The 27,552-nt window shown below is 39.9% G+C and overlaps 1 protein-coding gene across 1 annotated transcript; it reads left to right on the forward strand.

The window, feature by feature from the left end:
* On the forward strand, positions 1-27,435 carry ERS1 (ethylene response sensor 1). The gene is made up of 6 exons (XM_010247165.3): positions 1-167; positions 3,658-4,601; positions 24,587-24,955; positions 25,325-25,591; positions 26,178-26,305; positions 26,825-27,435. The coding sequence occupies exons 2-6, from the start codon at positions 3,696-3,698 to the stop codon at positions 26,964-26,966; spliced, it is 1,812 nt and encodes a 603-aa protein (XP_010245467.1). The 5' UTR covers positions 1-167; positions 3,658-3,695; the 3' UTR covers positions 26,967-27,435.
* The last annotated feature ends 117 nt before the right edge of the window (positions 27,436-27,552 follow it).

Here is a 27,552-nt window from a genome sequence, read left to right on the forward strand (position 1 = left end):
GGCTTGCAACAGCTGTTTACCACGTGCGCCATTACTACTGTGCGCGTGTAGGTTGCTGTCCGTGATACTATGACTATCCTTTCCTCAGCAGGCACCATGGGAGTTCTTCGGTCTTTTCGATTTGATACTGGCATTCGTTCCTTCTCCTCTAGTTCTTCTCTAATTCGGTAAGCCCTTTAATTAGTTCTCCTCTCCCCGATTTTACAGACAAATTCAAGTTTGTGTAATGCAATTCAAGTTCGTATAGTTTCTCATCATTAGAATTGTAAACATGTTGTGTCTTGACACTTCTGTTCTTTCATATCTTTGTTTTTTTCCTATTTTGTGTTTTTTTTTTTTGTAGTTTTATTAGATTTTGATTATGTCAGGTTCGAGTAGATGATGACGCTTACTGGGGCTAAGCCTCTTTTCCTTTTTCCTCTTTTAATATGTAAAACGGTTGTGTTTTTAAGCTGGCCTATAAATCAACATTACACTCCACTAATAATTTGCTTCTTTTGATCTTCAAACCCCATGAGATCACCACAAAAAATTTCGAAGAAGTCGTTAAAACATTAAATTACACAAGAAAAAGTAGTATTACTTGTCAGGGGATCTCTATCTCTTACCTCTTGACTCTGGTCTCAGGCTTGTATTTCCCCACTGGTTGATGTTCAGTACACAGGCTGCTGGTGCGGTTCCACTAGGCGTTTCTAATATATGATGGATAAAACGAGAGGCAAGACACTGTGAAGTAGTAGAAAGTATTTCATAAAATGGTGTTATATTATGGTGAAAGTTACTTAACCTTCTGAGGGGGAGGGTGGAAGGGAAGGATAGTTATAATGTTATATACACATACACCTGCCTACCGGAGATGCCTACCCAAGGGAAAGCTAGTTTCTTCTAGTCTAGTCAAGATAGTCTTTTCTGGTTAGAGGGACTAACCTACTCTCCCACTCTGCAAGTAACTGATTATTCCCTTTTGGTGAGGTGTCTATTCTCGACAAGGTTACCTTAATTTGTTCTACTTCCTCTGAGAGATACTTGCGGCAGCTATAAGAGTGTGTGTGCACCTAAAAAGTATTTAACCGTATGAAATGCCTTTTTTGATTTATTTCACTTAATCCGTGAAGAGATGAAATCCCTCATGTCCATTGTTATTTTACCTTTTCTTTGAGAGCTATGGCAGTTGTTGAGTGGACACAGCTTATGGACTTAAACTACTATGATGTATTGGACTTCAACCCATTACACATCTGTCCATACGGGAAGTGAGGGAACAGAAGATTATCTGGGGTTCTATCTCATCTCCTTTGACCAACCATACCAACTAGTGAGTGGTTGTCCAATTCCAGTATTTGTTCTATTTCCCCAGAAAATGCAAATACTTTAATTTCTGAGTTGGGTTAGGCATTAAGAGAGAGAGAGAGAGAGATCTGACACTTTGTTTCTCTCATGTTGTTTCCCACTTGTTCAATTGATCTTCAATGTGGAAACTGGTAAGTGAAAAACAACATGATAAATACTGAGATTGTTCAAAAGGAAGATATTTAAAGAGGAAAGCAATTTGGGGTGAAAAAGAGTCACACTAGCTTTTGATTTGGAAACAGATGCTATGCAGTTAGTGATGATATTGATCCTGTAAGGAAGCCACCTTTGATTAAATGCCAAAATCAATGGATAGATCTGCTCTATTACGAAAAAGGCCATGAGACGTACAGCTCTTTACAAGTTAATAACATATAAGCCAAAGAGCAGCAAATAAAAGAAACCTCCCTACAAAAACAGACCCAGAATTACTTAATAGCTAGAATCATAGTTTTCATGGCGCCAAGGCAAGGCTAGGCGACAGGGGGGTGCCTAGAGGTGTAAAGTGGGCCGTGCCGAGCTAGCACGGCATGGTTTGGCCCAAGTCGGGCCATCGACCGGGCAAAGCTATTTTTGCCTATTTATTTAAAAAATTGAAAAAAAACTTAAAATTTTAATTTTATATGAATTTTGATGTATACAATTGTTTATATATACAATAATTAAATAAATTAGTATAATAAAATTGAAAAAAAAGTGTTTATTTTATTAATATATTATATAATTATATTATATATATAATATAATATAAATAGTATAGCACGGCCCGCTTGATTGTGTCGTGTTGTGCCGTGCCGGCCTGTGGACTTAAAACCCTAGGCTCAGCACGGCACGGACCAGCATGCCAGGCTTGGCACGGCCTGTGGGCTGTCGTGCCGTGCCGTGCCGTGCTGGGCCGTGGGTGGCCAGGCCCGATTTACACCTCTAGGCCGGGTGCCTTGTTGCCTAGGCGATGGATTTTTTTATGTAAGAAACATAGGTCCTAGGGTAATTTTCTAGGTATCATAACCATATTTCCTTAATAATTATTCATAATTTCCATAGGAAAAGTATAAAGTTCATGGTATGGTAAAGTATAGAAAGTCAACATATTCATGAGAAGAAAAAGAAGAAAGAAAGAAAATTGAAAAAATATAGGGTCTGAACCCTTATTTTTGTTATAGGAAAAGAAGAAAAGAAAAAGTAGAAGGTATGGAAGAGAAAGTAGAAGAAAAGAAAAGAGCAATGCTTGTGTTGATTAAACATAACAAATAAGAAAACAATAAAAAATAAATTAGTATATAAGCACACGAAATGAATATTTTAGTTTAATAATGTCTATTTTATAATTATAATCTCAAAAAATAAAGAATAAAAAAGTATTTTATAATAGAAAGTACAAAACTATTTGGTGATTAGGCGAGGTGAACCTCCAAGGGCGCCTTGTTGCCTAGGTGCCCACCTAGGCATGACCTTGACAACTATTTAAACTTTCCTACTAGAAACTTCCTAAAACTATTACAACTTTTTAAGAAACTAAAAAAACTGCATTCTAACATGAAAACTAACAACTTAAAACACTTTTGACACATAAAAAGAAAGTGCTACCACTCCATTAACTCAAAAAGATACTCTAAAATGATGAAATCTTCGTATGAAGAGGAATCTGAATGGGTGTTTGTGTGGCCTCTAAAAAGATTGTTGGCCATACTGATAAATTCCCCACATTTGTAGTTTTTTGATGGATTTTTCCTGCTTTTGTTCTTTGCATCAAACAATACTCCATCAAACAAGTGAAATGGCAATTCTGATGTACTGATAAAAAATGACAATTCTGATATCAAACAAATAATGAATGATCAAGGGTGACTGTCAAGTTGTTATAAGGTGGGAAATTGAGGGGGAGGTTCCTTGGTCTTCAGATTCTTTGTGAGAGAAGTCAAAGGCTTAGCTGGTCTGTTGAACAGCTTGTTCAGATGGATCCCCTGGTTAGCTAATTTTCTAGCTGATACTTTAGGTAGAATAGTAAGACAGAAGCTGAGGTGGGGATTGGATTCTAGGTGCAGGGGCCAGCAATAGATGGAGTATTTTCTTTCTCAGTTGTAACATTTGTTAGCCATCTTTGTAGTTTATGTGTTGACATTGACTATACTTGTTCCCTGTTGGTACATTGTGGTACAGCGATTTTTCTTTCTTGCCATTACTGAAATTCTCTTGGATTGTTATTGATGGCAAAAAAGAAAAAAAATGAATGATGATGTATACTTTTAAATTTTAATTGTCTCTGCATGGATCATCCTGACTACCTTATTTCTCTGGTACTCTCAGGAATGTAAGGGCAACATATCAGGGCCGGTTGCTAGAATATGGAGTCTTGTGACTGCATTGAGACACAGTGGCCTGCTGACGAGCTTTTGATGAAATATCAGTATTTATCGGACTTTTTTATCGCCCTTGCCTATTTCTCCATTCCTCTTGAACTTATTTATTTTGTACAGAAATCTGCATTCTTCCCATACAGATGGGTACTAATGCAGTTTGGTGCATTTATTGTTCTTTGCGGAGCAACCCACCTCATAAACTTGTGGACTTTTACAATGCATTCTAAAACTGTTGCAGTGGTGATGACAGTTGCAAAAATTTCTACTGCTTTTGTATCATGTCTAACAGCCCTGTTGCTTGTTCACATTATTCCTGATCTGTTGAGTGTTAAGACAAGAGAGCTATTTCTGAAGAATAGGGCTGAAGAGCTTGATAGAGAGATGACCCTTGTACTCACACAAGAAGAAATTGGAAGGCATGTTAGAATGCTGACTCATGAAATCAGAAGCACACTTGATAGACACACTATATTGAGGACTACTCTTGTTGAGCTGGGTGGTACCTTAGGCTTGGAGGAATGTGCACTTTGGATGCCATCACGTACTGGGTTGAATCTGCAACTCTCACACACTTTAAACCGCCAGATGCCTGTTGGATCTACCATTCCTATTAACCTTCCCATAGTCAATCAAGTTTTTAATAGCAAAGGAGCAATAAGGATACCACATAACTGCCCACTGGCAGGAATCAGACCACCTGCCGGAAGATATGTGCCACCTGAGGTTGTTGCTGTACGGGTACCACTTTTACATCATTCAAATTTTCAAATTAATGATTGGCCTGAGCTCCCTGCAAAAATCTATGCGATAATGGTTTTGATGCTCCCTATTGGCAGTGCGAGAACATGGCATGACCATGAATTAGAACTTGTTGACGTTGTTGCAGACCAGGTTTATGACTCTTCCTCATATATTATTGATTCTTGAATGTAAAATCATCATCTTCATCATCATCATGGTAGGGTGTTAACATCTAGTGGTAGGGTGCTATCAGTTTAGGTTCTGGTTGTATCCAGGTATGTCCATATCCAGGCCATACTATATATGTCAATGGTATTCAGTTTGCAGAAAACAGCAGAAAATAAAATAAAAAGAGAGAGAGAGAGGGACAAGTGGGAGAATAAGAGAGGAGAGTAAAAGTAGACTCCCCCCTGGCAGGCAGATTTATTTATAGGTTTCTTATTACACCAAAAGACCATTCTGCCCCTGATTAATCATGGACAATCAAACTTAAAGTGGGGACAGCTATGTAAGCCCACTCTTATAACATAATGAATAACCAATTTACAATTATACCCCTGATTAAATGACTCTAACAACATACACCTGTTTTGGTCTTGTGTCCGGATCTGAATTAGATGGTTCTATAATTGAGCTTTCAATTAATAAGTACTTGATAATCAACCATAGGGCTGTAAATGAACCATGCTGAAGCCTGAATTCAAGTTTGCTTGGCTAAACAAGCCTGAGCTAAGTTTCGGTAGTTCTGCTTTGTTAAAGCTGGGCTTGCTAAGATGCTATATGGTGTATACTTTTTTTTTTGTGATCAGCAAAAGAGAAGATCTTATTAATTTAAAACAGATTACAAGAACTTTCCAGAGTATAGCAATATAAAGGTCCCAGAATACAAGGAACATCAACCCTCTGTTTTAACACATCCAGCTATAGTTTAGCCCAAAAAAGAGAAGGCCTATCAGCTCCCTGTTTTGCTAGAGTGTCTGCCAGTCCATTTGCTGTCCTTCTAGTCCACCCAAATGTAGAGTTAAATCTCTTAGCCAGTAAATCAGTCTCCCTGAATGCAAATCTATACTTCCATGGTGCTGAGTTTACTTGCTTAGCCCAAGAGATGACCAACAGTGAGTCCCCTTCTACTTCCAACTCTCTAGCTTCAAATTGTACTACTAATTTCAAACATTGCAAGAGTGCCATTATCTCTGCCTGAACTACCCAATTGGTTCTGAGAATAGAGCCACAATTTCTCCATGATGATTTCTGAAAACTCCCCCTATTCCTAGGGGTGAGAAAAAAAAACTGGAAAACTGAACCAACCGAAACTGAACCGAAAAATTGGTTAACCAAATTGGTCGGTTTGGTTTTGGTTAACCTTGTATAAAAACCAACGGTTAAGCGAACCGATCGGTGTATATGCATATATATTTAATGTGTATATTATATATATTATATTTATATTTATATTTTTTTAAAACTGAATAACCCGTGTCTGTCACTCTGAAAAGGCGTCTGTCAGCCTAGCTCCTGTGCGCCAGGTTAGCCTACTGGCGCCTTTTCAATTTTCATACAAAGAGTAATATATATATATATTATTTTTTTTAAATCGAATAAAAGTGTTGGCAGAGACTTCCATTGAAAATCGAACTATTCATTGAAAGCTCTGCCATCCATCAATTTTCTATTTTTCTGGTCTTTTCCCCATACTGCAAATGTCAGACTTTTTGACTCTTTTCTCTTTTCTCTTCTCTCTTCTCTCTTCTCTCTCTCTCTCTCAGTTTTCTTCTCTTCTAATTTTCTTCTTTTTTTTTTTGATCAATAACAAGAAACTTTATTAAAGATATGAAACTATGTGAAGCTTAGGTACAAAGGGGAGGTAAAAAGACTTAACTCCCCTCTCCAAAGAATACAAGGAAAATTAAAAAATTAGCCCAAAAAGTCGAAACCCTATCCACCCCTTGCTTTGCTAACCCATCAGCAAAAGAATTAGCAGTCCTTTTCACCCAGTTGTAATGAACCACAATATCCCTACTCAGCCAGTTAAATTTATTCTTCTCATTGTTATAACTCCATAATCCGCTGCCTCCCCCCTTTAGCCACCTAATCACCACCTCCGAGTCACCTTCAAGAACCAAACATCTGATGTTCAACTCCCTTGCTCTTTGGATACCTTCTAGGGCTGCGAGGATCTCGGCCCTAAGAGAGTCTCCTTCCCCAATTGGGCCTGAGAACATAGCAATAATAGCCCTCGCCTCATTCCTGAATACTCCCCCAATCCCAGAAGGCCCCGGGTTCCTTATACAACTACCATCAAAATTCAATTTTATGAACCTAGAAGGAGGAGGGGACCACGAAGGACTACAGGTCCTCTTACAGAGGGCAGAGGAGGCTATCTCCTTCCAATTTCTCACCACATCAGCCACAGAATAATCTGAAAACAATTCCATAGTTTTCAACCAATGTGCCACCTTTAAAAGGATTAGATCTAATAAGTTTCCAATGGTTCTTTCCTTATCTGAAAATATTCGTGAGTTTCTTTCTTCCCATAGAGACCAAACACACTACAGCCCTAATGCTTCTCCACATAGTCTTCCCTCTCTTCTTCGGGCATCTGAAAAAAGATGGAGAGAACAAGCTTTGGACCATCTTCTAACTTTCTTCTTCTTCAACTCTTCTCAATCTTTTGACTCTTCTCACTCTTCTTCTTCTTCGACTCTTCCTATTCTTTACTCCAAACGGCCGCGTGGCCTGCACCAACCACCAGCATGGCAACACCGACGGTTGCCACCTTGCCGGCAAGCAAGGACTGATCCTTGTTTCTCTCTTTTCTCTCTCTCTCACCTCTGCTCTCTGCATCTCTGACAAGCTCTTAAGCTCTCACTTCAGGCTCTCTGAGTCTCCGACAAGCGGCAATATCCACACCAACCAGTCCGGCATCGACAGCAACCACCGACGGTTTTAGTGTTTTTTTTTTGAGGGCATAAAAAAACCAAAAAACCAAACCGTGGATATTTAAAAAACCGAACATATCGGTTCGGTTTGAAAAAATATCCCACGGTTCGGTTAACCGAACCATGAGCACCCCTACCTATTCCAGCCCTCCCTGGGTTCCCAAAGGAGTTGCCGTCAAAGTTCAGCTTCAATTTATTTGGCCCTGGAGGTTTCCAATCCATCTTGATTATTTCTTTATGCATTTCCATTTGTGCCACTTCCTTCCATTTTCTTATTATATTTGTTGAAACATCTTTGAAGATATCTGGTTTTTATTTTTTCAATTACTTCCTCCTTAGATCTGCTCTTCTCAAAGAAAATCCTTTGATTTCTTTCTTTCCAAATGGTCCAAATCACAGCTGCTCTTGTTACCCTCCATAAGCATTTTGCCCTTTTTTTCTGTTGCCATAGGGCATTGGATCTAAACAGGCTAACCACATCTTGTGGAGGATTCCACCTGCAGCCAAAGAGTGAGGAAAAGTAATCCCAAATGCAAGATACAAAAGGGCAAGAAATTAGTAAATGAGGAAGGGTCTCACCACTAGCCAAACAGAGGAGAAAGGCACTTTGCTGGCCTTCTTTTCTGGAGCAAGTCACGGGTGTTAATCTTTCCAAGGAACACTTCCTCACAAAGAGCCTGCACTTTGGGAGGGATAGGCTTACACCAATTTTTTTTTTTTTTTGATCAGCAACACAAGAAAAATTTATTATTAATTATAAAAAGGAGTACAATAAGGATTTGTGGGCAAAGATCAAGCCTAAAACCACTTTAAATATTTACAGAACATCCCAGAACGTGGACTGTCTCTTAATTCCACGTTTAGCTAGCCCATCTGCCACACTGTTTGCAGATCTTCTAATCCACTTTACTTGGATTATCATATCCTTAGAAACCTGCTTGAAACGTCTGAATTCATTCTTTAATTGCCATATTACTCTTTCCCCCTTTTCAACCAGTCCACAACAATTTTGGTATCACCTTCAATAATCAATCTATCGGTCCCTAATTCTTTAGCTTTCTCCACCCCATACACAGCTTCCAACAGTTCTGATCTCACCACATCTCCATGCTGAATAGGTCCTGAAAACATAGCTACAATATTTCCATTTTCCTCCCTGATGACCCCACCAATAACCGAAGGTCCGGGATTGCCCATGCAGCTGCCATCAAAATTTAATTTCTTCCATCCAGCACATGGAGGTGACCAAATCTCAGTTATTTTTTGTCTTCTAGATGATGAGTGAGCAATTGATCCCCACGAGCTAGTAGTTCTGCCCTTGTATAATCTCCCACTCCCACTAGCCCTAAGAATAAGGACACAGTGGTGCTTTCCTTTTCCCTCAGCACACCCCCTACACCTGAAGGCCAGGGGTTACCTTGGCTGCTCCCATCAAAGTTTAGTTTGATGGCACCTTCCGGGGGAGGTTTCCATTCTATAACTCTTTTGTTCCTCTTAGTAGAGGTATTAGCGACTGCTGGCCAATTCCTCCATAGGTCATCAAAAGAAAAATCAGCAAACATATCCAAGGTTTTCAACCAATGGGTTGCTTTTGTCAAAACACAATCCTTCAACTCAGCCAAGCTTCTTTCCTTTTCTAGGAATATTCTATCATTCCTTTCCTCCCAAACAGTCTATAAGGTAGCTGCCCCAAGACATTTCCACATGATTTTACCTCTCCTCATATGCCATCCAAAAATAGAAGGATTAAATGGCAAGCTTGCATCAGATGGTTGGATCCACCTACAACCAAATAAACTAAAGTTCCGATTCCATAACTCTGCAGCAAGAGAACAAGATATCGGTAAATGGAAGCAGTCCTCACTTTGGGCCTTACAAAGGGAACACCAATTCGGGGAAAGACAAAGAAGAGGTTTCTTTCTGCAAGTTTTCCAAAGTATTGATTTTCCCATGGTAAACTTCCCAGCAGAAAACAGCAATTTTGGGGGGAATAGGTCTTGCCCAAACTTCTTTAACAGGAAGCTGTCGGGGATTTAAGATGAAGCTTAGGGATTTTAGAAAAGAAGCGCAAGTAACGGTACCTTTAGGTAAGGGAGTCCAGACTCTTTCATCAGGTTTTGTGGGGTCTAAACAAACTAATTCAGGTAAATGAAGCAACTCAGTAACACAAGTAAACTCACCGTTCCTTAGACCCCTTTGAAACCCAAAGTCCTAGTTTAAGGATAAGGGAAGTAATGGTTCCAAGAGACACTTTGAAATTGGCTCATTTTTGTAAAGGGAAAGGGAGTAGAAGGAAGGGAACTGATCCTTGAGGGGTTGGTTACCCATCCAAATATCCTTCCAGAACCGAATAGAATTACCAAAACAAGCATCATACCTGACAAACCTGAGGAAGCAAGGTAGAATACCATGTATGGCTTTCCAAGGTGTTGTGAGGGTAGCCTGTCGAGATATCCCGGAATCCCAACCATTTCCTGAGTATCCATGAATACTTGACACTACCTCATGCCAAAGCCGTTCTCTCTCCCGAGGCCATCTCCATAACCACTTTCCTAAGAGGGCTTCATTCTTTTGCACCAAGTTTCCTATCCCCAGGCCCCCTTCTTCCTAAGATTTGGTCACTATCTCCCATCTAATTATGTGATCCTTCTTCACCTCCCTTGGTTCCTACAGGAAATCCCTCATGATCTTCTTTAGTTCCTTAACCTCCCTTTGGGGGATCCTAAAGATAGACCGGAAGTAAGTAGGAAGGTTGACAAGTGTGGCCCTAATCAAAGGCTTCCACCTATGAAGATGTAGTTCTTTTTCCAGACTGCCAAGAATTTACCAAATTTCTCCACAACAGGGGACCGGAAACTGCTTTCTTTAGGGTTAGCTCCTAAAGGAAGACCTAAGTAAGTCAAAGGCCAAGGAGGGAGATGGCACAATCTAATCACCCCGCAATGAACTCTACCTCCCAGATCTCCAAATTTATTCTAGCCAAACAGCATTTATCCAAGTTTATCCTCAAATTGGAAGCTTGCTCGAAGTCTCTTATTAAACTTTTAAGGTTGTCCACCTTACTTAACTCATTCCCTTCACAGAAGATAACAATATCATCAGCAAACTAAAGGTGGGTAACTGGAATGTCTCTCCTCCTTAATATCCAATCTCTTATTAGGTCCTCCTCATCTGCTTTAGAAATCAGTCCACTGAACACATCAGCAACAAGAGTAAAGGGGAACGGAGAGAGTGGGCCACCTTGTCATAGGCCTATGATGGCTGGAAAGAAGTCCTTCATCGCCCCATTGACTAAGATTGAGTAGTGACAGGACTTTAGACAACCACTTATCCAATTACACCATTTGTTCCCAAAACCACGCCTTCTTAACACCTCCAATAAAAAAAACTCCAATCTACTAAGTCATAGGCTTTTTCCAAGTCTAGTTTGCATACAAAGCCTTGCCTACCAAAACGAACAAGCCTTCGTTACTTGTCCCACAGCTACCATCCCTTCTACCTCCTTGAACCGCTTGTGCTCCTTCCTCTTTAAAGAATCTTCACTTACCTCCTGTTTCTCCTGTGGTTTCTCTTCATCCTCTCCTCTAATACCTTGCAAATCTTCCCCCCAGGTCGAGAAAGTCTTCAAAACACCTGAAACCAACCAACCACATATTTTCCTTCTGGAAAGCAGACTATATGCCTTTCTTTTTCCCTGAAAACTTCACGAGCACCACAAACCTTCCTTTAGTATTCTTCCTATTTTCTGCCACATACCTCCTGCCAATCCCATTACATTCTGTTGATCCTTTGCATTCCAGCTTCAAGCTCAGTTGAGTAACTTCTTCCATGAAAGTCTTAAACCACTCTATCATCTCTTCCCTTACCCATAAAACCAAGCCATTTTCATCTCTCTTATTTTAATAGCTTCTTTCCCCTTCACCCTGAAACTTTCAAAGAGGAACTGCTTTGCTTCAACCTTCAGAACTACTCCAAGGCACTGCCTATATGAACTTTCCTTTCTCCATCTCCTTTATTTTTGACAACGTCCACAATTGGTATTGTCTTGCAGGTTTCAATATGATCCTACTGAGTGCCCACCTTCAACTGGGAATCATGGTCCTTTGAAAAAACACTTCTGGTTGTTGCAACATACTAGTGTCTCCAAGGTATACTTGGTGCACGACATTTCACTTTCCTCCCCATTCTAAATGGCCCTCCTTTAATATTTTCTTTGGAAGGCAAGAAAAATAGGATTTCATTAAAAGGAGGGAGTAGTAGTAGTAGTACTACTACTACTACTACCTGACATCACAATCTTCACAGATCAGTCAACCCCATTGATTACAAAAATGATAAAAACTAAGTGAAGGGATGAGAGATCCATCTTATGGATGGCCGAACCATGTAGGGTGGCTGGGCGAAATTTCAAAAAATTTCTTTTTCCCATACGGGAATCCTATTCTTTGATTTAGAAAAACTGCATTTTTTAAGGTTCGTTCTTGAAACAAATCGAACCAAATCTAAAACCAAGATTAGGGAGAGAAATACCTGATACGGAATCCATGCAAAAAGCTCCTCCCAACATAGGTGTTCACGCCTAAAGAGGGTACCAAATCTTTCCTCCACTGAAGATGACACAGCTTAGGGTGAGGCAGGATCAACAAGTGGTTCTTCAGCAAGAACCTCAGATTCTTTAGCAAGAATCGAATAGGGTTGTGTGCATAGCTTCAAGATTGTTTCTTCCACTAAGAAACAATATCAAGATACAATCTTAATCACTCCAAGAAGTGGAGATCAAACAGGGTAGGGCAGCAAGAGAAGAGAGAGAGAGAATTGGAAGCAAAAAGCAGTAGAACTGTGTATCCATTTTCTAGTTCGCCCTCCTCTTTATATATAACCCTTAAAGAGTCAATCTCCTAATCTGATTAGGAGTTTTTTGATCCAAATCTTTACTTGGATCTGAACTCTTTAAGTGATATGGATAATCCCTTATCTTATCTGCAGATCAAGATTAACTACTACTAATCAACTTAGAAGTTTCCTGATCCAAATCTCTATTTGGATCTGGACTCTTTAAGTGGATAAGAATTATCCTCTTATCCTATTATGCTGATCCATACCTAGATTCACCCCCTATTTAATTAATTATATTAAGCCCAGTTCGAATTGGGCTTTAGGCTCATTAAGCTTTCAGGCTCATTTCCTTTAATGCTGGCTAGCTTGGCTCTCTTTGTATGGTGTGGGGCCCTATCATTAATCTCTACATAAGCCACATGGGTTCAGCCTAGCCTCTATTACAAGGCCTGGTCGAATTCACTGCTGAATACAGTGAACCCCTGAGTCCATCAGTATGGACTCTTAATGGGTCCAACATTTACACTAAATGGTCATTGGGTCCAGCCATCTTATGAAGGCCCAAGGACTGTAGGCAGATGTGAGATTGGCCCATTAGATTTATTATCCCTAAATGGTCTTACACTTAACCTCTCAGCCTTTAATGATCAAACACTGCTCGATAAGAGAGGACCTCTCCCTCGACTGCAAGGTACAGTGTTGCACTCTTTACTCACATGGATCTCGGGAATTAAAACCTTTTGCTAACATTTTGCGAAACCATAATATATATGTATATTTCTATATAAATATATTTTGCAAAACAAATTTCAACAAATTTGAAATCAATTGCCGGTAGTTTAGGTTTCCATCAGGGAGAGTGCATTCCCCGATCATTCACTTTGTCTGACAAAGGGGCTGATCCTATCACTATGATCACCCACTTAGGTTAATTCTCGGACTGTCCCAACATACCCAGGTTTCGACTCCCTCTAAGGATTTCACTGATTGGCATATCAGAGATAGCCCAATCTGACACCTAGTGCAGTACCATAATCGAGTCTAGGGATCAGGTGTAACATTTCAGTTTTGCCCATCTATTTTCAAGGTTTAGGGCAATATTGGAATTTGGTCCAATTTAGGGTTTCAAGAAAACCCACACTGCATGTATCTCAGGTTTCACCCTGACAACTGAGACAAGCCACCCCAACCCACTTGGCGGCACATCAATGTCAGCCTTGGTAGGATAAATCTCCTCAGATTCATCCAACGACCGTGAAGATTTTAAACTAACACGAGTTTCATAAGTGTCCAGTTCAAGGGTATTACACTGAAACACACCAATATAACACGAATCAAATATGTACTTTATTCATTTACAATAAATGTCATAATGTACATCAAGCTGATTGGAGCTAAGGGCATACACTGTCTAACAACTCCACTTGCACTTAGGTCCAATCGGGTACAAGCCAGAGTCCCATACTTTCCACGTGTTTCTCAAACACTTTCTGTGTCAATGACTTAGTTAATGGGTCTGCTACATTCTCCGCTGATGCTACCTTCTGAATCTGGACATCCCCTTTACCAACAGTGTTGTCACACAACAATGGTTGGGTTCCCAAATTCTAAGATGAACCACTTCATCCATTAGGCAACATCACTTACGGCAATGTGCTCGGCTTGGGTTGTGGACTATTATTCTAACTACACAGGACCCCATCGTGAAGATGTAACCAGATGTAGACATTCTATTATCTGGGTCTGACTGGAAGTCGGTATCAGTATACCCAACGATCTGTAGTGAACTACCATCGAATACCAGACAAAACTTCTTTTGTCCTTCGAAGGCATTTCAATATGTTTTCATAGCTGTCCAGTGCTCTTCTCCTGGGTTAGACTGGTATCTGTTTACCACATTCACGGCCTGAGCAATGTCTGGCCGAGTGCACAGCATGGCATACATGATGCTCCCTACGACCGAGGCATAGGGAACCTCTTTCATGCCCTCAATCCTTGGGAGTCTTGGGAGACATACCGTTGGAGAGTGACTCTGTGCTTAAAAGGAATATTTTCTTTCTTGGAGTTTCCCATGCTGTATCTCTTGACAATCTTGTCAATGTAAGCAGATTGGGATAATCCTATTATCGTCTTCGAGCTATCTCTATAGAGTCGAAGTCCCAAGATGTAAGAGGCTTCTCCAAGATCTTTCATGGAGAATTGTTGTGAAAGCCATACTTTCACCGTAGTTGATATTCCTACATCATTCCCAATGAGTAGAATGTCATCTACATATAGAACCAAGAAAGTAACTTTATCTCTCACTGTCTTCTTGTAAACACAGGGCTCATCCGAATTCTACTCAAAGTCAAACTGTTTGACGGTAGAGTCAAACCAGATGTTCCAGCTCCTAGAAGCTTGCTTAAGTACATATATAGATCGATTAAGTTTACACACCATGTGTTCCTGACCTGTAGCTAGGGAACCTTGCGGTTGCTGCATGTAAATATCTTCAGTAAGATCTCCGTTCAAGAACGCGGTTTTGAAATACATTTACCAAATCTCGTAGTGATAATATGCTGCTACAGCTACCAGGATCCTAATGGATTTAAGCATGAACATGGGCGAAAAGGTTTCTTCATAGTCGATTCCCTCTTTCTGAGTGACCCTTTCGCCACAAGATGAGCCTTGTATGTTTCAATCTTATCATCGGGGCCCTTCTTCCTTTTATAGATCCATTTGCAACCAATTGCTTTCACCCCAGGGGGTGGATCTACTAGAGTCCAGACTCCATTGGTCTCCATTGAGTCCATCTCAGCTCTCATGGCATCTACCCACTTTAAGGAATCTATGTCCAACATAGCTTCTGTATAAGTCATGTGATTCTCCTTACTAATCGTGGCTTCCATCAAGTAACTTTCTTGGTCATAGCCGTAACGAACCGGAGGCCTGGATACCCGAGTAGACCTTCTAGGTTGGTTATTATCTGGAGCCTCTGGGACATCTCCCACTACCCATGAGCTCTCCTCATCAAGAACAACTTCCTGATGATGATTGTTCAGGATGTAATTTTCTTCCAATAAATAGGCATTTCGATTGCAAAACACCTTTTGTTCTTTTGGGTCATAAAATAAATACACTACAGAGCCTTTGGGGTAGCATACAAATAGGTAACGACTGGTATTGGATTCCAATTTATCACACTTGTTCTTTTAACATGTGCTGGAACTTAGTTCAGCACGTATATCGCAGTTTCTAATGTGTACTCCCAAAAGGATGTAGGTAGTTCCGAGTGTACGAGAAGTGATCGGACCATATCCAATAGAGTCCGGTTCCTCCTCTCTGACACACCATTTAATTGTGGTGTAACAGGAAGAGCTAATTGTGGAACAATCCCATTGTCCCTTTAGTAGTCCCTAAATTCGTTGGAGAGATATTCACCTCTTCGATCTAATCAAAGGGCTTTGATCTCTCCCCAACTATTTTTCGACCTCTTGCCTGAACTTTTTGAACATTTCAAAGGATTTAAACTTGTGTCTCATTAGGTATACGTAATCATACCATGAATGATCATCGGTAAATGTTATAAAATAAATGTGTTGGTTATGCGTCCTAACATTCAGGGGACCACATACATCAATATGTATCAGGTCAAGCGTGCCTGTAGATCTTTCAGGCTTACCTGTAAATGGCCGTTTTGTCATCTTACCCTGAAGGCAAGGTTCACTGGTTGGAAGATCTTGTACAGTTAGAAAATTCAAAGGACCATCATTTACCAACCTTGTGATACGATCTGTGTTAATGTGGCCAAGTCGGTAATGCCACAGGCACATGGGATTAACTGTTTCACGTGTTCTCTTCTCGGGGATTATTTTCGACATAGTTTCGGTTAAGTTTGTTTATAGAGAAGGATGAAGAATATAGAGACCATTCTCGAGTTCTCCGTAAGTGAGGAATTTGTTATTCTGTTTGATAGCAATCACATTACTAAATAAAATAGAATAACCATCCAAACACAACTTTGAGACAGAAATCAAATTTCTTAAATTCGGTACATAAAGACAATCTTTAAGTACAATAATTCCTTCTCTGAAAACTAATTCTACAGTTCCTTTAGCTGTAGCTGCAACTGTTGTAGAAGTCCCCAAGTAGAGCATAACTTCTCCGTCACTCAGCCTTCTGCTTGTCTTGAATCCCTGCAATGTGTTACATGCATGAGTTGAAGCCCCGGAGTCAATATACCAGAAAGCAGAAGTGACCAACAAATTGGTTTCTATGACAAAAGATTCGAAATTACTTTGTTTCTTGGTTTCCAGGTACTAAGGGCAATTCCTCTTCTAGTGGCCGGTCTGTTTGCAAAAGTGGCAAGCATCTGATGTCTTGTCCTTCTACTTTTTAGGTTTGCTAACCTTTTTCGTAGGCTTTTTCTTTGCCTTCCTCTTCTTCTTGCTCGACTTGCCACTTTCAGCAAGCATGGCTATGGGCTTATCTTTCTGTATCAGTTCTTCAACCCTCTGCAACATATTGTTGAGTTCCTGAAGGCTAACATTTAGCTTATTCATATTATAATTCATGATATACTGATTGAAGAAGGGAGGCAAAGAGTTTAGGATGACATCAACTTTGGTGACATGATCAAGCCCTGACTCGAGAGCCTTTAGTTCATTGATGTAGCCCATCATCTTTATACAATGGCCATGAATCATCAGGCTCTTAGTCATTTTAGCGGTCATAAACAACTTTAAGACCTTCTATCAAGTAGAACGATTTTGCTCTTCATACATGGTCTTCAGACTATCTAAGATATCCTTGGACACTTCGATCTGATCGAGTTATCTGTATCGGATTGTCGAGGGAGGCTATGATGTAGCATTGGGCAAGAGAGTTATTCTCTTCTCATTCTTGATATTCCTTCCTATGGGCCTCAGAACCCTATCACTCGGACAATCCGGAGCAAGGTTTTTAGCAACCTTGTCCAATTTCTCGGACGTTAAAACCAGCATAAGGTTATGGAACTAGTCAACATAGTTTGGGCCCTTAAGCTTATTATCGTCTAACAATTTGGCGAATTGTCCGTTTGCCATTTCTGATAAAGGGCAAAGCAAATTATTAGTCCACAACCTGATTTGATTCATGTTATCTACATAGAAATGGCTTTTAACCTATGTTCCATTTCTATTTATTCATCTCTGAGATTTCTCTCCCATCTCAATGACAGAGACTGCGGTTATGTCTCTAGAAATGTGGGAAATCACATACAGTGCATGGTGCCAACTGTTTCAGCTGCATAACCCCACCACCTTCTGTGAAGGATCATATCCACTCATCTTATGAGTTTTTCCTTTGGCCTCTGTTAGACAAGGTTTATTGCCATTTTAGGTTAAACCTTCTGTCCAATAAGTGCTTACCCATCATATTTGTGAACGCCAAGGCACCATGAGAGAGTCTTCCATTTTAGGATAGGCCCCTCCTACATCGGTTTATGATGCCCTATCATCTTATGAAACAATCCAACAGACTCACCAGCAAATGGATAGCCTAATTTTATGGTGCATCTCCTCATTATTGATAAGCCCATCTTCATGCTAATGATGGAAGGCCTTTAGAGAGTTCATCATATGAATCTCCTTACTGGTCTAAACTCTACTTTCATTGCATTAGTCCCAAAAAAGGAGGGTGCTTGCCACCTGAAGGAGTTCAGACCCATCAGCTTGGTTAATAGCTTATACAAAATCATTGCCAAGGTTCTCTCATGCAGAATTAGAGAGGTTCTCCCCACAATTGTCTCCCCTAACCAAGGTGCATTTGTGAAGAAAATGCAAATTGTGGATCAAATACTAATAGCAAATGAGAGTGTGGAAGATTTCAAAAGAAATGGGAAGAAAGGGTTGGTATGTAAATTGGATATAGAAAAGGCTTATGACCTGGTTGATTGGTCTGTGTTGTTGGAAGTGCTTGGGTCCTTTGGTTTTGGGCAAAGGTGGTGTAAGTGGATAGAAGGGTGCATTAGGACTTGTCTCTATTCCATTTTGGTGAATGGTAGGGTGGTGGACCATTTCCTAGCTACTAGGGGTATTAGGCAAGGGGACCCCCTATCCCCCTTTCTTTTTACCCTGATTGCTGAAGTTTTGGGGAGGATTATGGAGAGGGCAGATTCTAGGGGTCTAGTAAGTGGTTGGAAAGTTGGGAGGGATGGAATTCAGATCACTCATTTACAGTTTGCAGATGACACGATTCTATTTTGTGGAGGGGAGGAGATAAGGTGGGTTAGAAACTTAAAACGGGTGATTAATGTCTTTGAACATGTGACCAACCTCAAAGTCAACTTTGATAAGAGTTGTGAGATTGGTGTTAATATGAGGGCCGGAGAGGTGGAAGAAAGGGCCCAAATATTGGGATGCAAGATTGCACAATGGCCTCTGAAATATCTGGGACTTCCCTTAGGGGATAATCCTAGTAGAAGGGACTTTTGGAATCCAATGATTGAGAAATTCACAAAAAGGCTAGCTTCATGGAAGAAAAACTATCTATCTTTGGGTGGTAGGAAAACATTGATTAAAGCAACCTTGGCAAACCTCTTGATATATTTTCTATTTGTGTTTAAGATTCCAGAGGGAGTGTGTAGGGAGTTGGAGAAATTCATGAGAGATTTCCTATGGGAACTTGGGGAGAAGAAAAATGATCATAGAGTTAGGTGGGATTTGGTAAATAGAGCTAAAAAGGATGGTGGTCTTGGCTTAGGTAACTTGTAGAAGAAGAATGAAGCCTTGTTTGGGAAATGGTTATGGAGACTAACGAAGGACAAGGATAATTTGTGGGCTAAAATAGTCCTAAGTATTCATGGGCAAGAGGCAAATGGCTGGGACATGGGTGTTTCATCTAGGGCTACAAGAGCTTCTCCCTGGAAGTCGATTCATACTATTCTTCCATCCTTCCTTCCTTTTATCAGGTATGACCTTTGCTCTGGTAATTCTGTAAGATTTTGGGAACACATCTGGGTGGGTAACTCACCTTTGAAAGAGCAGTTTCCTTCTTTGTTCTCTCTCTCAAGGTTTAAAAATGAGCCTGTTGCTACTTTCCTAACCTATTCTACTTCTGGCCCTGTTTGGAACTTGGGCTTCTGGAGGCCTCTTAGAGAGACTGAATTGGATTCCATTTCTAATTTGATTAAGATTTTGGAGGAGGTAGTTGTTGACCCCTCTTGGAGACTCTGAATTGGATTCCATTCGACCCTTGATCCTCCTTTCCCGGCTCCGGAAGTTTGGGGTAGACCAATTCCTCCCAGAGTATGTGCTTTATGCTGGGAAGCTATCCTAGGAAAGTGTAACACTTGTGACTTACTTCAAAAGAAAAGGCCAAGATGGTGTTCGCACTGGTGTATCTTATGTAAGAGGAATGGTGAGAGCTGTTATCACTTATTTGTTTCCTGTCCTTTTGTTTCAGAAATCTGGTATTGGTTTTTCTCTCTTTTTGGTTGCAGGTGGCCCACTCCCCCAAGTGTACTAAGCTTGTTTAACTCTGTTCTAGTGAGGGGTTTTAAAAAAGAGAGGTAAGATCTTGTGGAGATGTGTAAGAGCAGCTGCATGTTGGTCAGTGTGGGAGGAAAGAAATCAACGAACCTTCCGGGAAAAAGAAAGGAACAAAGAAGATCATTGATTTAATCTACATTAGGGTGGTTCATTGGGTCAAGTCTACAGAGCTTTTTGAAGGTATCTCAGCAGGAGACATCATTAGAAATTGGAAAGAAGTTGCTTGGTCTGCTCGGCTATTTAATGCTACTGTTCCAACTTGGTCTCCTCCAATTATGGGGTTCACTAAATTGAATTTTGATGGTAGCAGCGAAGGGAACCCAGGCCTTCCAGGTATTGGAGGAGTGTTCAGGGATGAAGAAGGTCGAATTATGGCTATGTTTTCAGGGCCTATAGGCTGGGGGGATTCTCTGAGAGCTGAAATTTCAGCAGTATTAGAAAGAATTAAAAGAGCCAAACAGCTGAATATTAGGAAGCTGTTGGTGGAGGGTGATTCTAAACTGGCTGCAGAAGGAAGAGGCTAGTTTATGGAAGTTTTCGAATGAAAAAAAGAAAATTTTCCAGCTCACTTAAGACATGCAAATTCAGTTTCAGTGGTCCAAGAGGAGCGCCAATTCTTTTGCAGATTATCTAGCTAAACAAGGGGTGGGAAGAATTAGTTTCTTTTGGGCTGTATTGTAATGTGATGTTTTTTGGGTGGGGTAAGAGATTTTACCCCCTTCTTGTTGTATCTTTTCCATATTCTTTTATTAATAAAAGCTTCTGTTATTGATAAAAAAAAAATATTTTGCTGGTGGGAACGAGTAATTACGCCCTAGTTCTTTATTTATGTCAAACCAAAGTGGCTCCCACGGACTTTCTTAAAGTCAGATTCAGATGGACCCTAAACGGGCTAGGGTTTCGCACGTTTCCTCTTGCGGAGGAAGCTGATGTGGGGCCCATCAAGAAGGGAGATCATCCAATGATCTTAAGAACACCATGGCAATGATGTGCATTCAGCCATGGTGTGTGAAAGAGCCACTATCAAATTAACACGGGCCAAGTGCTTATGGTCCATGTACATAGCACATCACACATCGTACATCATATGCATGAAACAAATACATAATTGATCCAATCAATTAAATCAACTGTAAAACCTTCAATTAATTTAGTTAAATCAATTTCAGCCCATTAAAGCCCATAATATTATCATATAACTTTATCTAGGTATATGGGCTGAACTGCAAAAGGCAGTTTGACCCATATAGCAATTATGCTGAAAATGGGCTAATGCAGTTTTAACTTGTCAAAACTGGGTTTTACAGGGTGGGCCAAATTGCATCTTGTAATGGGCCATCAAACCCTTGGCTCAAATCAGAATTTGGGGCTGAGAATAGACCCCTATTGAACCATAGGTTTGGTCCAACCAGTTTGGACCAATCTTGGGTCAAATCGGCCTAGAGTTTGGTGTCCATTGCAAGATCCAATTCAAAATTGTGATATGAAATTAATTCCATCCGATTAAAGACAATCAAGAATTAGCAAGAATACATATTAGTTTGCTGTATGTGTGATTTCATAGCTGCAAAACAAAGGGTTAATTGCTGATAGTGAAATCGTTATTTGCAAATCGCAGATTGCGGTTTCTCAAACTGCAAAATGTCTTTTCTTCCTCCATGTGTTCCAACAAGTCTTCAGGCGTAAAAAAACAGAAAAACCTAATTTTCTATTAATTACATCACATCAAATCCTATATATTTTGTCAAAAAATAAAAAAAAATTATTTACAAACCAAAATGAATAGAATAAAAATTTGTAGGGTGCGCAAATCCTGCCACCTTTAAAGAATTTGATTTCCATCACACGACAGCCCAAGATTTCAAGAAACAATTATAGAACCATTTTATAATCATTAAAGAATAATAAAGAATTAAATTCAGATCTACACACCCATTACTATGAACCAATTTCTCAGAAAAACAATAAACTTGTGCAAATCAGGTAGAACAGTTTCTGCTCATTTGCGGTGGTTCAGATCTGTTCCAGATTTGGTTCAAGACTTGAACCTGACTTTGATACCACTGAAGGGATGGGAGATCCATCATATGGATGGCCGAACCATACAGGAATTCTGAGCGAAATTTTTCTCCCATCCGGGAATCCTATTCCCTAATTTAGAAAAATTGCATTTTTTAAGGTTCATTCTTGAAACAAATTGGACCAAATCTGAAACTGAGATTAGGGAGAGGAATACTTTATACAAAATCCACGCGAAAAGCTCCTCCCAATGTAGGTGTTCACGCCCAAAGAGGGTACCAAATCCTTCCTCCATTGAAGATGACACAGCTTAGGGTGAGGCAGGATCAGCAAGTGGTTCTTCTGCAAGAACCTCAGATTCTTCAGCAAGAATCGAACAGGGTAGTGAGCACAACTTCAAGATTGTTTCATCCATCAAGAAACAATATCAATATCCAATCTTAATCACTCCAAGAGGTGGAGATCGAACAGGGTAGGGCAGCAAGAGTAGAGAGAGAGAGAACTGGAAGCAGAAAGCAGTAGAACTGTGTATCCATTTTCCAGTTCACCTTCCTCTCTCTATATAACCCTTAAAAGAGTCAATCTCCTAATTTGATTAGGAGTTTTTTGATCCAAATCTTTATTTGGATCTGAACTCTTTAAGTGATAAGGATAATCCCTTATCTTATTTGCAGATCAAGATCAGCTACTCCTAATCAAATTAGAAGTTTCCTAATCCAAATCTCTATTTGAATATGGACTCTTTAAGTGGATAAGATATATCCTTCTATCCTATTATGCTGATCCATACTCAGATTCACCCCCTATTTAATTAATCATATTAAGCCTAGTTCGAATTGAGCTTTAGGCCCATTAAGCTTTCAGGCTCACTTCCTTTAATGCTGGCTAGGTTGGCTCTCTTTGTATGGTGTGGGACCCTATCATTGATCTCCACATAAGCGACATGGGTCCAGCCTTGCCTCTGTTACAAGGCCTAGCTGAATTCACTGCTGAATACAATGAACCCCTGAGTCCATCAGTATGGGCTCTTAATGGGTCCACCATTTACACTAAATGGTCATTGGGTCTAACCATCTTATGGAGGCCCAAGGACTGTGGGCAGATGTGAGATTAGCCCATCAGGTTTATTATCCCTAAATGGTCTTATACTTGACCTCTCAGCCTTTAATGATCAAATACTGCCCGACAAGAGAGGACCTCTCCCTCGGTTGCAAGGTACAATGCTGCACTCTCTACTCACATGGATCTTGGGATTTAAAATCTTTTGCAAACATTTTGTGAAACCATAATATATATGTATATTTCTATATAAATATATTTTGCAAAACAAATTTCAACAAGTTTGAAATCAACTACCGGCAGTTTAGGTTTCCATCAGAGAGAGTGCATTACCTGATCATTCACTTTGTCCAACAAAGGGGCTGATCCTATCACTATGATCACCCACTCAGGTGAAATCTCGGACTGTCCCAACATACTCAGGTTTTGACTCCCTCTAAGGATTTCACTGATTGGCATATCAAAGACAGCCCAATCCGACACCTATTGCAGTTCCATAATCGAGTCTAGGTGTCAGGTGTAACATTCCAATTTTGCCCATCTGTCTCCAAGGTCCAAGGCAATATTGGAATTTGGTCTATTTCAGGGTTTCAAGAAAACCCACACTCTATGTACCTCAGGTCTCACCCTAGCAGCTGAGGCAAGCTACCCCAACCCACTTGGCGGCACATCAGTGTCAGCCTTGGTGGGATAAATCTGCCCAGATCTATCCAACGGTTGTGAAGATTCTAAACTAACACGAGTTTCATAAGTGTCCAGTTTAAGGGTATTACACAGAAACACACCAATATAACATGAATCAAATATGTACTTTATTCATTTACAATAAATGTCATAATGTACATCAAGCTGATTGGGGCTAAGGGCATACATTGTCTAACCCTAAGGCCCTTAAAAGGTTTACAGATTGAAGCCCACCGAAAACAGACATTGAGACACCACTCAAATTCACTGCAAACCACCTTGACAGATCTGCATTTGTCAGAAGTTCTATTGTCCTCTTTCCAAATAGACCAACTAAACTATTAATGAAATTTTAGTAGTTCAAGGTTTCTCATTTTTCTTCACTGAAAAAAAATGTTTCCCCTGACTATGAACTATTGATATCACCAAATTATCCATCCATTCAGTTTCCCCTGGAGTCCTCTGTGTGTCATGCTCTTCTAATTTGATAGATTCCTCTGGACAAACTTGTCTACCCAAGAAAGAGCAACCCATACAGCCATACCTGGGGCCTTACTCGCTTAAGCAGACCTATTCCCTTTCACATCTATCTTCTTATAAATCATGACTGTATCCACTTTTTCTCCATTGATTCTAAGGCTCTTCTCTTATCCTTGAATCATACTCAGCTCTTCTGATTTGATAAGATTCTTCCGCACAAACTTGTCTCCCCAAAAAATAACAGCCCATACCTATGTCCTTGCTTTCTTAGCAGACCTATCAACAATTTCTTTCACATTCACTTATCAATCATGATTGTCTTATCCACTTATTGGAGAATTGATTCTGAGGCTCTTCACCTATGAAGTTGCCTTGAAATCATACTTAGCTGGCATTGCCCTATAATTTTTCTCCTTTATTAATGCTCCTCAGTTAATGGATTACCACGCTCCTTCACTTCACTGTATTTTTTCCATCAACCCCTAAACATACTTCATTCCTACACTTGGAAGTATTTTTTTTTTTCACAGAATTTGCATGGTGAACCTCCTAGGATAACTTTTATCACAATATATTTTTTTATTTTAGAACCATTTTCTTCTTGTTGTAGGTTGCGGTGGCTCTTTCACATGCTGCAATTCTAGAGGAGTCTATGCGGGCCCGAGATCAGCTCATGGAACAGAATGTTGCCCTTGATTTAGCTCGACGAGAGGCAGAGGCAGCTATCCATGCTCGCAATGATTTTTTGGCTGTTATGAACCATGAAATGCGGACACCGATGCATACAATTATCGCTCTGTCCTCCTTACTTCTAGAAACTGAACTAACTCCAGAGCAAAGAGTGATGGTAGAGACTGTGCTAAAGAGTGGCAATCTTCTGGCTACACTCATTAATGATGTTTTAGATCTTTCAAGACTTGAAGATGGAAGCATGGAATTGGATATTGGAACATTCAACCTCCATGCAGTTTTCAGAGAGGTATCTACTTCTTGTCTAGTACTTTTCTGCCATTCCACTTTGTTCTGTGCCATGCAGTACGCTGCTTCTGGGAATTCCCTAGCATGAGCATGAAATGACATTTCAGGATCCATATTCATAAGGGTGTGGCTGAAGTTTTAATGCCAGCTTTAAGCCTGACAAAACCCTTTTTTATATGGGCTTGGGATTGGCAGTGCAGGATGAACTCAACACTAATGGAGTTATTTTCAGTATTGAATTATGAGACTTAAAACATCAGTCTATTATCCCCATTCCAGCATGCAGATATGCCCACTGCCACACACACACATGTCAAGGATCATCTTTGTGGTAGTATTCTTGATTTTCTTTTCTTGATCTATGGTGTAGGTCATTAATCTGGTAAAGCCTATTACATCTGTAAAGAAATTGTCGATGTCATTGATATTGGCCCCGGATTTACCTGTATATGCTGTTGGTGATGAGAAACGGCTTATACAAGTCATCTTAAATATCGTGGGCAATGCTGTCAAGTTCACGAAGGAGGGTTATGTTTCCATTACAGCTTCCATTGTCAAACCAGAGTCTCTGAGGGACTGGCGAACTCCTGAATTCCATCCAGTATCAAGTGATGATCACTTCTACTTACGTGTGCAGGTTGGTGGATATTATAGTATTCTTTCATTCAGTTTAATTTGAGATCTTGTGTCTATTGCATGTCTTAAAATGGTGGTAGATTTCTACAAGACCAAGGCATCCATTAGGATGTTATTAGCTAGAGTTGGAAATCTAGGTATGGCGGGATAATTTTTTAGTAATGAACTATGATCTGAGGTAGGGACCATTACTTGGTGTAATGGTAAAATCTCGGGCTTGCAAGTGTGAGAATGCAGGTTTGAGTCTGAGAATGCCCACTTTGAGCAAAAAAATACCAAAGGTTAGGACCGTATCAGTCTATCTGGGGCCAACATTGGGTAATGGCCTTTTAAATGTGATCTGAGCTGATCTAACACCTACCTTATCTTCATGATTTCCTCAAATATTCATGTAAAAAACCAGTCATGGTATCCATCTCAGCATCAATAACCTGATTTTGGAACATAAGTCATCATATCTATAATTTCTATATATCTATCTCCCTTGTTCAAATGACAAATGCTTGGAGGCATTTGATGAAATGCTAGCAGCTAGCAACTCCCTTGTTGATCAAAAAAATAAAAAGCTAACAACTCTCTTACTGCAGGTCAAAGATTCTGGTTGCGGAATTAGTCCACAAGAAATTCCACTTCTTTTTACCAAATTTGTTCAATCTCAAAGTGGACCTAGTCGAAGCAATGTTGGTACAGGGCTTGGACTTGCCATAAGTAAAAGGTATTACCAGACAATTCAATAACCATCATACTTCCGAAGAGTTACGTGAAATATTTTTTGTTTCTTCCAAGCTTTATATAGGTGCTGAAAAAGAATTTTAATGAACTTAGGTGGCAGAGCTTGATGCTTGACTACTATTGGATTGTTGTGGCTACGTGTAAAGTATTAAGCTATATATTTCTAGTAGTTTTCTGGTACCAGAGCTTTTTAATACTGATATGAAGTTTTACTACAAACTATTTTATATAATAGCAGCGAAGCCACCAAATTAGGCCTATAATAGCAGCAGAGTCACCAAATGAGGCCTCTTAATTTTTTTCTTTTTTTTTTTTTTTCTGATCAGTAACTTTCATAGGCCTCTTAATTTTTCAAAGGTGATTTTGAACAGTAACTAAGAGGGCTACTATCATTGAATTGTAGGCCTCTTGATTATTTCTCTAGTTCTCTCTGTTGTACGCATTTAGGATATTTATGTTGAATGCCTGGAAATTATCTCACCTTTGATACAATTTGATTCAGGTTTGTAAATCTCATGAAAGGTCATATTTTGATTGAAAGTGAGGGTTTGGACAAAGGTTGTACCGCTACCTTCATAATGAGGCTTGGCCTCTGCAATGATCTAAATGAAGAATCTGGGCAACTCATTGTTGCTAGAACTTAGTGCAACAAGGAAATGTTGATCTTGTTGGACAAACAGCATTCCTTAAGATTATCGCAGGGTAGCATCTTCTCTTCATCAGGTATCAAAGAAAATGGGTAGTTGCCTGCAAAACAGATGTTCTACTGGTGGACCTCTCATTGGCAATGGGTTTCCTTTTTGTAAAGGTTGAAACTTGGCAAAGGGGCGAATGTAATATCAGCAAGGCAGCAAGTGAGTGAAGAGGGATTGTTTAATCTTCGGTTCTTGGGAAACACAAAAATCAGCTTACAATTAATTGCATTGTGTGTTGGGATTAGTGGCATGTATAAAGGACGTGTTGTATTTTGTACCGGAACAATACCAAATGACTAGGGGAGGAAAAATGATACCAGTAGTTGATACTTGATAGAATCATGCCATGCATCAAAACATTATTTTTTTCTCAATTCATTGGAGTCGGTGCACGCATATGTGAACCAAATTTGCTTTTTGAGTAAGCAAGATGAAACGGTTGGATTTTTTTCTCAGGAGTTTTTGAAACCTCAATACCGTTTGAGAACAGCTAAAGTCGCTGAATTGAATACTTGTCTACTTGAAGATAAAGTTT

The sequence above is a fragment of the Nelumbo nucifera genome, chromosome 4 (genome assembly GCF_055504915.1).
Source record: "Nelumbo nucifera cultivar China Antique chromosome 4, China Antique-T2T, whole genome shotgun sequence".
Taxonomy (NCBI): Eukaryota; Viridiplantae; Streptophyta; class Magnoliopsida; order Proteales; family Nelumbonaceae; genus Nelumbo; species Nelumbo nucifera.